Source organism: Ipomoea nil, unplaced genomic scaffold, assembly GCF_001879475.1.
Source record: "Ipomoea nil cultivar Tokyo-kokei standard unplaced genomic scaffold, Asagao_1.1 scaffold0418, whole genome shotgun sequence".
Classification (NCBI taxonomy): Eukaryota; Viridiplantae; Streptophyta; class Magnoliopsida; order Solanales; family Convolvulaceae; genus Ipomoea; species Ipomoea nil.
The window spans coordinates 1,326,094-1,339,963 of record NW_017616846.1 but is presented as its reverse complement, the minus strand read 5'-3'; the positions used below and the strand labels follow the sequence as shown (position 1 = coordinate 1,339,963).

The 13,870-nt window shown below is 35.9% G+C and overlaps 2 protein-coding genes across 2 annotated transcripts; one reads left to right on the top strand and one right to left on the bottom strand.

Annotated features, from left to right (window-relative positions):
* Positions 1-4,908: 4,908 nt before the first annotated feature.
* LOC109172486 lies at positions 4,909-8,885 on the bottom strand. The gene is made up of 4 exons (XM_019321643.1): positions 8,876-8,885; positions 8,387-8,476; positions 6,373-6,976; positions 4,909-5,011 (listed from the first exon to the last, which is right to left on the bottom strand). The coding sequence occupies exons 1-4, from the start codon at positions 8,883-8,885 to the stop codon at positions 4,909-4,911; spliced, it is 807 nt and encodes a 268-aa protein (XP_019177188.1).
* An 88-nt stretch (positions 8,886-8,973) lies between these two features.
* On the top strand, positions 8,974-13,603 carry LOC109172485 (probable rhamnogalacturonate lyase B). The gene is made up of 13 exons (XM_019321642.1): positions 8,974-8,978; positions 9,239-9,355; positions 9,486-9,605; positions 9,684-9,822; positions 10,582-10,752; positions 10,896-11,057; positions 11,258-11,367; positions 12,067-12,157; positions 12,306-12,447; positions 12,532-12,688; positions 12,788-12,904; positions 13,122-13,251; positions 13,349-13,603. The coding sequence occupies exons 1-13, from the start codon at positions 8,974-8,976 to the stop codon at positions 13,601-13,603; spliced, it is 1,716 nt and encodes a 571-aa protein (XP_019177187.1).
* The last annotated feature ends 267 nt before the right edge of the window (positions 13,604-13,870 follow it).

Sequence of the window (13,870 nt, the reverse complement as noted above, 5' to 3'; positions counted from 1 at the left end):
TCAAATTGGTGTTAAATAAAAGGACAATTCAATAATGTCATTATTGATCTCTCTTTACTTTCAACTTGTGAAGTACGAAATTCCTCTTTCTTGTACGAATTACACCCAGAATTACTCCCGGACCTGCAAATCAAATTTTATATTCGCAGTTTTAGGAGTAATTCTGTGAGTAATTCGTAAAAAAAAAAAAAGGATTTCGCAGTTTATATGTCTATGAGTAAGAGATGCCAATATTAAAATTACTGAATTGTCTATTTATTTAACACCAAATGGACAGAATAACAAATGAGGGACTAAATTGAGCAAAAACACAAAAGTCTGGGACTAAATTGAGCGAAACACAAAAGTCTGGGACGATATTAGGTCACCAAAGTCGTTTAGGACGAAATTGAGAAAAACCACTATAGTCGAGGACGATTTTGGGTATTAACTCAATTAGAAATAGATGTAATTTAAATGCATCTCAACCAAAGATGCAACTGTTTCGCATTATACCATCCAATTAAGTATAAATCAAAATAACGCCTAAAGCACTGTAATTACTTTTAGTATCATAACTATATATTTCCTGAATTGATTTCTTTTCCCTTCCACCTCAACGTATCTCTCTTTCGGTCACTCCCTTCTTGCTTCTTCTTCTTCTTCTTCTTGATTATCATTTCATTTTGGTCATATAATATAATTTATCAAGAAAGTTCAGTTCTGTTCTTGTGGTGTATGTATAGATGTCGTCGTGGAGGGTTGGGTCAGCTGGGAGCTCATTTACGCAGCAGTGCTTCAGAATTGCTCTTCAGTTGTTGTTCCTACTTATTGTTTCTTCTGCAATCGTGCAAGCCACAAGGTATTTTGTTATTCTTTCAGATTTAATCCATTATTTGCTTACAGATAGATAGATGTATGTATCGACAAACATATGTGACGACTCGATCTTGAATGAGACGATGATGTTTTTCATATGATGTTTGTAATGGATATGATATGATGTTCCTGGCTTTGTAGGTCAAATCATTCAGAGAGCAACGGTGAGGAATCAAGCCCGCTATTGAAACTGAAGGTCACGAGTAAAAATGTAATAAACTCCCATGCATATATATCAGTCAAATTAGGAATAAGGGTCAAATAGCTCACTCAACTGCACACCAAACTACAATTAGATCATCAAACTCAAAAAAGATGCAATTAGGTCCTTGAACTACACAAATTTATACAATTAGGTCTAAAATGACCTGTTTACCTGCCATGTAGGTTGCGAATTTTAAAAATAATTTTAAACAAAAAATTAATTAAAAAAACAAAAACATAACGGCCGGAGACGAGGACGATCGTCTCCGCCCGTCCTTCGTCTCCATGGCAGGAGACGAAGATCGTCTCCATGGCTGGAGACGAAGTTCATCTCCTACCATGGAGACGAAGAACGGCCGGAGATGATTTCGTCTTCGGCCGGTTCTGGTTTTTTTTTTTTTTTTTTTTTTAAATTAAAATTTTTAAAATTTTTTAATTTTAATTAATTTTTTGTTTAAAATTATTTTAAAAATTAATTTAAAATCCACAACCTCCACGTCAACAAAGTATTAGGTAAATAGGTCATTTTAAACCTAATTGTATGAATTTGTGTAGTTCAGGGACTCAATTGTATTTTTCTGAGTTCGATGACCTAATTGCAACTTGGTGTGTAGTTCAGTGGCCTATTTGACCCTTATTCCGTCAAATTAAATATCATTACTAGTATTTAATTTCTTCTTTAAAAAACATAAAAATTGGTCTTCTTAGATTAAATACAAACATATTTATGTAGATTTTAGTATCTATACTACAAAATCCTTAGTGCATGCCAATTTATTTCAATTTTCGTTCTCTATTTTTAGAAATTAACATATTATAAATTGGTTATTGTTGATTCTACTAGATATATTAGAGATATATCGTACGTAATTTTAAGTATATATATATTGCAGGTAGTGATGGACAATGGCATCATCGCAGTCACCTTAACCAAACCAAGCGGATCAATTGCTGGAATTCAATTCAATGGAGTTGAGAACCTACTGAATGATTCTAAAAGAGAAACACATAGAGGGTAAGCCTAAAAAATATAAATTTAAATAGAGCATTATATTCGTACTTAGATGGTCACGAGTTCAATTATTATTAATACCTTTTTGGTCTAACCAGAACTTGTCGTACAAAGTCTTCCTAGTGTGATTTACCAATCATGTATAGTTTAATTTGCAGGCTATCACATAAGAAAATAGTGTAGTACACGCTTAAATATTGACAACCAGTTTCTCTTGTCACATAAAAGAATTGCACTAATTTGTTTATTTTCTTATATATTCAGGCAATGGGATATTGTGTGGAACAGACCAAATACAAGCTCAAGGGTCTATGATAGGTACGTTATCAAACTGGATGCTTAGACTTTATAAAGGTCTGTAGGGTTTACAAAAATCATAACTGAATAAACCCTAAGAGTTTGAAGCAAATAAGATGAATTATTTGTTAGACTAAAATATCACATGCATCAAAGAATATGTGATCATAGGATCGACTAACCTCCCGCCATAGTTTCTGTTACGGTTGAGCGATCCGGACTGCTGCAGAGATAACGAGTATTTTGTCTCTCACTTTACTCAGCTCTCTCTAGATGGTGTATGAGGTATGTCATGTGAGCAGTGAGAGGACTAGTGACCTTATATAACCACGGGCCATCATTGTGGTTGATTGTCTTTAGGTCTCCTAAACCCTAACCAGACTCCTAATCATAATGGTAGTCTAGCTATTAGGTTATTAGTGTTGCACCACATATCAAATACTGAATATTATCATAACTTATCCTAATGTTATAATAATAGTAACGGATAAACGTTACATTCTCCCACTTGGTGCAAGCACTACCACTCAATAACAGAAAAACACCAACCATAATGATATGTTCTCATTAGCACGAGTAGTATCCATTATGATCAAATGCAAACTGCCATTAAGCACTTAATTAGGAAACAAAACCCAACGAAATAAACCTTATGTTTATTCCAAGTCCCTGAAGTACTTTTTCTCATCAATATGAAGCAAATGAAGGTGTACACACTTAATTGAGAAAATGTCTGAATGCCAAAGAATTTTAAACTGAATGTATATACAAATTCCATAGTGGGAAAAAGTCTCATTTTCTGAACCAGATCCTTGAATTTAACTGAAGGCATGCATTTAGTCAAGGGATCTGCTGACACCAACTCAGTATGAATGTGTTCAAAGAATACAACTTTATTTTTGACACGCTCCCTAATTGCTAAGAACTTGATGTCGATGTGCTTAATTCGACTCCCACTTTTGTGGTCTTAGCTAGGAAGACTGTAGCTGAGTTGTCACAGTAGACTTTCAATGGCTTAGATATAGAATCCATAATTCTAAGCCCAAAGATAAAATTCTTTAGCCAAACACCCTATGAAGTTGCCTCGAAACTGGAAACGAACTCGGCTTCCATAGTAGAAGTAGCTATTAAGGACTGTTTAACACTTCTCCATGAGACAGCCCCACTGGCCATAATAAAGACGCACCCTGAAGTTGATTTCGAGAATCAACACAGCCAGCGAAGTCCGCATCTGAATAACCGACAAGATCTAAATTGTCCGTCTGCCTAAACCCAAACTTGTACAGACTCGAATATATCCAAGGCATCCAACAAGGGATGTTCTCCATGGATTCTTTCTCCAAACCATTTTACGGACACTGGTCCAAACTAAATTTATCCCCCTTAGCTATGGGAGCAACGTCAGATGAACAATTTTACACATGAAATCTCTCTAAAACTTTGTTTATATAGGTTTCTTGAGATAAACCCAGTATACCCCGGGACCTATCTCTACGAATTTTAATGCCGATAACATAAGAGGCATCACCCATATCCTTCATATCAAAGTTCTTAGAAATAAATTGTTTCACGAAGCATCCCCTTATCATTGGTGGCAAGTAAGATGTCATCCACATATAAAACAAAGAAGCAAATTTCACTCCCACTCACCTTCTAGTATATACAGTTATCTGAGGGATTTTCAACAAAATCAAATGAAGAAATTACCCCATCGAATTTGATGTACCATTGACGGGAGGCTTGTTTTAAACCGCATATGGATTTCTTAAGCTTACATACTAAATGCTCACCACCCCTAGAAGAGAAACCTTCAGGTTGTTTCATATAAACCTCCTCTTCTAGATCACCATTTAGGAAAGCGGTTTTCACATCCATTTGTTGCAACTCAAGATTGAAATGTGCAACTAATGCCAGAATGACCCGAAGTGAATCTTTCTTTGATACAGGAGAAAAGGTCTCCTTGTAATTGATTCCTTCTTTTTGAGTAAATCCCTTGGCAACAAGCCGGGCCTTGTATCTCTCAATGTTGCCTAATGAGTTTCTTTTAGCCTTAAAGACCCATTTCCAACCAACGGCCTTGGCCCCATTAGGCAACTCAACAAGATCCCAAACTCCATTGTCCTTTATGGAATTTATTTCATCCTTCATGGCTTCTAACCATAAGTCAGACTGTGCACAATTTGTGGCTCGAGAGAATGTTTCGGGATCATTTTCTGCCCCTATGTCAGATTCTTGTAGATACAAAACATAATAACTAGGAACTGCTGATCGCCTTATCCGAGTAGACCGTCTTAAGGTTGGACCTCCACCGCCTTGCACAGGCTGCAGGTCAACTACCTCTTCAGGAACTGGTGGCAGTTCTTGAATTGGTTCAGTCTGCATCGGCTCAGAATCTTGCTGTATATCCTGAGTTGGTTCAACCATTGGTTCGAAATCTAGTTCAGACGGTTGCTGTAAGTCCTGAACTGGTTCTTCCAAAGGTTGATCCTCAACAGTTTGTGGAATCTGGACGGTAGGTGGTATATCTGCAGGCGGAACTAAAGGAGCACTGCGGATAAGTACAACCCCACCAGATGACGTAGAAGGTTGAGAGCCAATATGATCGAAGGAAGGAACTGGTCCTTAAACCGATCACTCCCACTAATCAAGTCATCTTCAAGAAATTTAGCATTCTTTGATTCCACTATCCTAGTAGTATGAGATGGACAATAGAATCTATAACCCTTAGAAGATTGTGCATATCCAATAAAGAAAGCACTAATCGTCCTTGGGTCAAGTTTCTTCTCGTGTGGGTTATATATCCTCACCTCAGACGGACATCCCTAAACACGCATATGTTGCAAACTCGGTTTCCAACCTTTGAATAACTCAAACGGTGTCTCAGGGACAGCCTTGGTTGGAACACGGTTTAATATATACGTTGCCGTCTTAAGTGCTTCATCCCACAACGACTTAGGAAGCTTAGAGTTGCTAAGCATACTCCGCACCATATCCAGAAGGGTCCGATTTCTTCTTTCAGCTACACCATTTTGGTCCGGAGAACCAGGCATGGTGTATTGGGCAACAATCCCATGTTCTTGAAGAAACTTAAGGGACTAGGTGCTTGTCCATTATCAGTATATCTACCATAGTATTCACCACCCCTATCAGACCTAACTATGTGTATTTTCCTGTTACATTGGTTTTCAACTTCAGCTTTAAATGAGTTAAAGGCATCCAATGTTTCATGTTTATGATGAAGTAAATACACATAGGAAAATCTTGAGAAGTCATCAATAAAGGTGATGAAATATTTCTGACCAGGTATTGTTATATCAGGACAACATATGTCAGTATGAATAATTTCCAACAACGTTGAACTTCTGTTGGCACCTTTCTTTGACTTGTTTGTCTGCTTACCCTTAATGCAGTCAACGCAAGTCTCAAAGTCAGTATAGTCTAGAGTAGAAAGTACTCCATCCTTTACCAACCTTTTAATACGCTCAAGGGAGATATGACCTAATCTCCGATGCCACAACATTGAGGAATTGTCGTTAATACTGCACCATTTGGTGCCGTTTTGAACATGTAAAGAATTGTAAACTGAATCATTCTTTAATTTAAGACGGAAAAGACCATTAGACAATGTACCAGTACCAACACAAGTAAAATAACGAAATAACTTGATATTATTGGTATTAAATTCAAAAGAACAACCGAAGGGTACAAGTCTAGATACTGAAACTAAGTTCCTAGAAAAACTAGGAACATAAAAAGTCTTTTCTAACGTCATTACAAAACAATTGTCCAAAACTAAATTGCAAACTTCGACAGCTTCGACTGGTGACGCAATCTTGTTTCCAGAGAAGATGCTACACTCAGTTCCCGTTGGCTGTCTCAATTTTGTCAAATCCTGCAAAGAGTTTGCAATGTGGATTGTTGAACCAGAGTCAACCCACCAAGAATTAGTATTAACTTCTGACATATTATATTCGAAACAAACAAAAGAAGATGGAACATACCCAAGCTTAGCCACAAGCCTTTGTTCCTCCATTGCACACATGGTTATCAACTCATTGATAGACCAGTCCTCTTTATGTGTGATGTAGGAAATCTTAAAAGGATTGTACTCCTGAGGGAGGGTATCAAGTGCAAAAAGCACCAAATAATCATCTGGTAGAATGATTTCCAACTCCTTTAATTGAGCCACAATATCCCTGAGTTGCATAATGTGTTCACGCGTTCCCTTGACAGTGGAAAGACGCAAATTTCTCAACTTCATGATTAGAGTCATTGCCAAAACTTTCTTTGATTCAATGAAGTTATCATCGATAGCTTTGAGCAAGGGTTTCGCTTTCTTAATGTCCTCAAAGCAAAAACGAATTTTTCTAGAAATTCTTGACTTAATGAAGAGCACACATAATCCATTGGATTTCTCCCATTGTGCGCGAAGCTGCTTGGCTTCGCCAGTGCTTTCTTCAGTAACCTCAGGGGGTTCCTCATTGAGAACAGCGTAATCCAACTCTAATAATCTTAATTGCAAGAGAATAGCATCTTTCCATTCTTTGTGGTTATCTTCATTAAGGATTGGAACATTAATTTGTGTTTGGGTGCCAGGATGAGTTGCTGTAAAGAATAATAATTAATGCTTGGTTAGAATTTTCGAGGCACAAAAAATTAGAGAGAGATACTGAAGTACATAATATTACCAATGTAAAATTATGCGAAAGATAAATTCGGATGCCATAAAAATTGCTTGTGGGCTAAATTTTTACGCATAATGAATTTACCAAAACTGAATGGTGGAAACGGAATGGGTGCGATTTTAATTTTTCCACCCTTAATGACAAAACTACCAAAACTATATGCCAATACATAATCCCTGTGGGCAAATTATGATCATAGTATGGTATTTCATCCTAATTAACCCTACAAATATAACAAAATTGCCTGTGGGCTAAATTTTGCCATATCACGCAGAGTGAATTACAATATTCTTGCATTAACTTTATGTGAGTAAAACTTAATATGTAATTTTGGAAAAATTAAAGATGCTGTGGCTACTCTTTAATTAACCAAAGAACATAATCACATTAGCAAGAAAACATAATAAACAAATAGATTAAACCAAAATATGATAGACAATCCTTAGGTATACTCCCAGGAAAGTTGGTCGAGACGAAGCTTGGTTAAAAACCAACTCCTTAGACAGAGTAGCATCGCAAGGGGACTAGTAGCAACAAGGCTTTTAAGCCAGGGCCATAGAACTAGTATTCCTCCCCAAGAAACTTCCCTAATTCATGTGTTCTCATTTTTTGAAGTAAAATCGTTTGAGAGATCTAAAGAGTAGTTTCACCTATGGATAAAGCTTTGAATAGGGTAAACTACGAATTGTTTATGTACTTTATGTGCTTTAGGAACTTTATAAGAGCACGAATGGAGTAATAACTGAAGAGTGAGTAATAATATGCATAATCTAACCTGAAAGGCACAAATTCACCTAAAGGCACTAAATCATGCATAATCAGCATATAATTCAGACCTAAAAGGCTCTAAATTTTTCTTAATGAGCATGCTTTTCTACAGGCATAATTATAACAGTCAAATAATTATTGCAATAAAGACATAAATAGCATGCTCAGATTATGCACATTACTCACAAATACTCCACAATTAAATTGTAACACTTAATACAATTTAAACTGAAAAATATTATTAAATTAAAATTCAACTGAAAAATTAAAACTGAATAATTATTCAAAGTTGAATAATAATTTAATAATAGACTTAATAAAAAAAAATTCAATTGGATAATTTAATTAGAAGAAGTCCAAATATGATGAAGATGTTAAACTGAATGAATTGATGTAGTCCAAATATCAATTCAGGTTTGACCCAAAACCATAACAGGCCCAAAAAAAAATAATAATAATAATAATATTTTTTTTATTATGAGCCCAATTGGGCCAAACCTGGCCCAATAACTAAATCCATCTTCATTCATTTCTTCTTTAACGCAACAGTAGCAGCACAGACCGTGGACACCAGCGACGGGTAGAGGAGCAGACTTTTGCGTCACCGTCCGTCCGTCCGTCTCCATCACCGGAACCTTGTTCTTGATGGCAACTGAAAGGAGAGGACGACCAGAACCAAATTTATTGTTTGTTCGTTGATGAATCGTCGACTCCAACCATGAACAAAGGGCCGATGATGTACTGAAGACCGGCGACCGGAATTTCGAAAGGACGGCGAAGCAGAAAATATTATCCAATCTTAATTTTTTTTTTTTGTTTGTTTCTTAATGCGGAATAAAAACTTAATTTCCAACAGCAGCCCAGATATACAATTGCATACAAATATTTAAACATGTATCTCAACTATACAATGTATACAACATATTCAAATATAATATATATGCAATTAAAAAAAAAAAACTAGGCAGAGATTATGTATGGCGACCGATACCAATTGTTAGACTAAAATATCACATGCATCAAAGAATATGTGATCATAGGATCGACTAACCTCGCGCCATAGTTTCTGTTACGGTTGAGCGATTCGGACTGCTGCAGAGATAACGAGTATTTTGTCTCTCACTTTACTCAGCTCTCTCTAGATGGTATATGAGGTATGTCATGTGAGCAGTGAGAGGACTAGTGACCTTATATAACCACGGACCATCATTGTGGTTGATTGTCTTTAGGTCTCCTAAACCCTAACCAGACTCCTAATCATAATGGTAGTCTAGCTATTAGGTTATTAGTGTTGCACCACATATCAAATACTGAATATTATCATAACTTATCCTAATGTTATAATAATAGTAACGGATAAACGTTACATTATTAACCTGATGAACATGTTTTTGACAATAACAATGATGTGCAGACTTCTAGCGACAGATTTCCATGTTATAGTAGCAGACGAAAACCAAATTGAGGTTTCCTTTTCAAAAACTTTCGACGGTCGCGACGACGATAGTCTTCCCCTCAACGTTGACAAAAGGTTTTATTATATTACATTAAAAGCTCAGCAGTGCATATATGCATGCATTATATTCATGCACGTACACTACTTAAACTACACTGATTTTGCATTAAAAATAATAATAATAATAATAAAAATATGGGCGCAGGTATGTGTTGCAGGCTGGTCGTTCTGGTTTCTACACATACGCAATATTCGATCACCCACAGGGATGGCCTGATCTCAACATTGTTCAAGCAAGGATTTCATTGAATCTAAAAGCCAGATTGTAAGATCTTAAACCTGGACTCCACTATCTTCTGTGCAAGCTAATTAAGGCCTCAACTTTCGTATATTATCTCTTCAGGTTCAATTTTATGGCTATATCAGATCACATTCAAAGACCGATGCCAACACCTGCTGATCGGGTGTATGGCAGTCAACCCCTTGCCTACAAAGAAGCCGCCTTACTAACTCACCCATCCAATCCCACTTTCAAAGGAGAGGTAATTATAACAACAATATATGCATGTATCCCACTTCCCTCCATTTCTTGTGTTGGGAGGAGGCCCGTGAAGGTGAAGTTTAGCATATTGTTGGGTGGACGCATGAAGGGTCAAATTTAACACCGTGCCTAAAGTTATAACTTTTTACGTAGTGGTTAATTATTAGAGCCAGGTCATTGATTCGAGTCTAAGCAAGAGTAAAAATTGTGCAATTGAGGGAGAATTATTGGGTGGAGGTCGGTGAAGGATCAAGTCTAGCACCATATGGTTAGGGGAATTGTTGGGCGGAGGCCTGAAGGGCCATGTGTTACTTTTTAGGGTAGTAGTAAGTGCTTGATTTTAACGTCTTGTAGTGCTCTATATCTTTCACTTCTTTTTTTTTTTTTTTTTCGCATACATCTAGCTAGTATTAGCTCATATTACACCCACCAAGGACTTATTAATGACAGACTTATGTCCGCATGGGCAGCTCAACTAGTCATAAAGGTAAAAGTTGGAAAGAATGACCAGGACTAGTAAGCAAAGATCTAGCCTCTATGGTTCATATTCAGTTGAGTTACCATGATTTACATCCTCCCAGATACTCTGTCGGGCCATTAGGGTTGGGGTTCAACCTTTTGGAAAGAATGATAGACTTATAGTACTAATCCATGAACATCAAGACTTCACAATTTACAATAATTCTTTATATATGCACAATACATAGCATTGACAATTATCATGCTCTTCTAATATGAAGCGTGCTTATTATTAATTTAGGTGGATGATAAATACCAATATTCATTAGAGAATAAAGACATTAAGGTGCACGGATGGATTTGTCCTCACCCACATATTGGGTTTTGGGTCATTACGGGGAGTAGTGAATTTCGATCTGGTGGTCCTATAAAACAAGATCTCACTTCACATGTTGGTCCAGTCGCCTTATCGGTATGTTCTATGCTCCCATATGGAAAACCCCTCCAACTAGAAGTTTGCTTCATTCTGCACAATTTAATCATAATTTTAATGCAAACTAACACAAAATGTGAAACATACATATACTAACTTGTGTGTATGGATTCCTATTTTAGATGTTTTTCAGCAATCATTATGCAGGGAAAGTTCATACGGTTAAACTGCGAAATGGGGAGGCATGGAAAAAGGTTTTCGGTCCTGTTTTTATATACCTCAACTCGCATTCAGGCAAGAATAGGCATAGGCCACAATCCCTTTGGGAAAATGCTAAAGAAACAGTAATCCTCAGTAAATTTTAATTTGTCTTGGTCAAATCTGAATAAATAATTGGTCATTCTATATATATATATATATATATATATATATATATATATATATATATATATATATATATATATATATATATATATATATATATATGAGCTACTTATTTGATTACTTCGTATTAGCTAAGAATAATTCTCTTCATTTTTATCAGATGTTATTAGAAACTAAAAGCTGGCCTTATAATTTCCCAATGTCGCGAGATTATCTCAAAGGTGATCAACGGGGTAGCATTGTGGGCAGATTGCTAGTTCATGCAGACAGGTAAGTTTTCAGCCTTTTTGCTTTATTTACGAGTTAATTCTGGCAAATTATATCGTGCATCGCAGCGCATAATCGATTATGCATCGAGCTTCAAAACGATATCGTTTTGTTAATGAAAAGAAACGGCACCCGTTTCATGCCGTTCTGCAAAAAGTAACTCTGTTATTTAGTTTCATTTTGTATACACTGCAGTTTCAGTTCAACACAACTACACTTTCATTTCGATATAACTACAGTTTCATTCGATATTTATACACTCAAATATGTGAAAATATTATTTAATTTTATTTTATATACACTATAGTTTCATTAAAACACAACTACATGATCATTTCGATATAACTACAGCTTCGTTGTGCAATATACACTCAAATATGTGAAATGTTATTCAGTTTCATTTTATATATACTGCAGTTTCATTTCACCACAACTACAGTATCATTTTGATATAGCTGCAGTTTCATTTGATAATATATAAAATAATACGTGAGGCAATGTTGATTTAGATACACTCTAGTTTCAGTTGGTAATTAACACACCAAAAAATGCGCGCTCCGTTAACAGTAACGGCGCACAGTTTCTTTACTTAAAGAAACGGTGCCGTTTTGACTGCGATGCACGTGCACCGCGGTCCAGGATATAACGACCGGTTAATTCTTGAAACTGTAAATGGACTATATTAATTTAGGCCCTATTTAGGTACATAAGCAGAGAGATAATGGCTGCAAAATCTGCATACGTTGGACTGGCTCCACCAGGAAAGGCTGGATCATGGCAAAGAGACGTCAAGGTTTGTCTAATTTTGAGAAAATTCTGAAAGCAACAATTTTTTTTTTTTTTCAAGTTCAAAGAAATGAGAATTGATTTCAAAATCTCTTAATTCAAATTAAAAAATGTTCATACCTATACTACGTTACTTAGACTAATACTGTTTTCAGGGCTATCAATTTTGGACTCAAACGAACAAGACAGGAGACTTCAAAATCCTGGCTGTTAGACCTGGAAACTACAACTTATACGCCTGGGTCCCTGGAATTCTTGGAGACTATAAATACAACACTAGCATTAACATAACACCAGGTTTTTTTTTTCCCCCTTAAATTCATTTCATTTCATTTATTATGTTTTTATCTCTTGAAATTACAAATAGATTAATGGATGCAGGTGACAATATTAAACTTAGACTCGTATTTTATCCTCCAAGAAACGGTCCAACATTATGGGAAATCGGTATCCCTGATCGCAAGGCTTCAGAGTTCTTCGTCCCTGATCCCAACCCCCGACTAGTCAATAAGGTGTTCATCAACCGTACCGCTGACAAGTGAGCTCAACCTACTGAAAATAATATAATTTTGCTTACATTCCAAATTAATAATCATTTTTTTTTGTGCATTATTTACACCAACATTATTGAAAACAGGTTCAGACAATATGGACTATGGAATCGATACGCACATTATTATCCTAAACAAGATTTGGTTTACACTGTCGGCAAGAGTAATTACACAAGAGACTGGTTCTTTGCTCATGTAAATAGGTGAATCTTACATCTACCTCGCATCATATCCGTCTATGAATTAATTCTTTTTCTTGTGGTGTTAATAATATCGTATATAATTATGTATGGTAGACTTGTACACAATAAAAAAAAAAATAGTATATATGATTATATCTGATACTACTATATATTAGTGTTATGCCCAAGCACCTTATGCTCAGATGACATGTAGTGACTTCTCTCATGTGCATTGCAGAAGAGTTGGAAGGAAAAATGTATTTGAATCAACAACGTGGAGAATTTTGTTTTCAGTACATAATGTTAACCAGACAGGAACTTATACACTGCGAATAGCGTTGGCTGCTTCCACGTATGCCGATGTTTTAGTACGTAAAACATATGTCAACTTCCACTCGTATTTATCTATGATTGTCTCTTATTGTACATGTTAATTAATTATGTGATCCGATGATATATTCTTAGGTTTGGATTAACAATCGAGATAAACGACGACCCGACTTTATAATTAATTGGCTTGGGGCAGATAATGCAATAGCCAGACATGGAATCCATGGACTATATTCGGAGCACAGCTTTACTTTTTTTGGATCTCAACTTGTGAATGGAGAAAATACGATATATTTGAAGCAACCCAGGAATGGAAGTTCCTTTATGGGAGTTATGTATGATTACATCCGTTTGGAAGGAGATAGGACAGGGACAAGGAAAAATATATAACATGTGTATGTGTTTTGTGTATGAAATTCTGTACCTTACAAATATGAATTTTGTATCTCGTCTTTTTAATCTAACTGGGTCCATAATGCTATGCTATGTGTCTTGTGTTATGATTTTTTGTATTTTGTGTTATGAAATTCTGTACTTTACGAATATAAATTTTGTACCTCATTATTTAAATTCATAATCCATAATGCTATGTGGAACTTGTTCCAAGATATAAATTGCCAGGGAAGGTAGCCTCTATCTCCGCGCTTCCTCATCACA

Coding starts and splice junctions, on each gene's coding strand:
- LOC109172486 (XM_019321643.1), bottom strand. Junction 6,977..8,386: donor ACCCGTCGCTGGTGTCCACG/GTCTGTGCTGCT, acceptor TATTCTTTACAG/CAACTCATCCTGGCACCCAA. Junction 5,012..6,372: donor AGGCTTGTGGCTAAGCTTGG/GTATGTTCCATC, acceptor TGACTTGATTAG/TGGGAGTGATCGGTTTAAGG.
- LOC109172485 (XM_019321642.1), top strand. Junction 9,356..9,485: donor CCCCTCAACGTTGACAAAAG/GTTTTATTATAT, acceptor ATATGGGCGCAG/GTATGTGTTGCAGGCTGGTC. Junction 9,606..9,683: donor TTGAATCTAAAAGCCAGATT/GTAAGATCTTAA, acceptor TTATCTCTTCAG/GTTCAATTTTATGGCTATAT.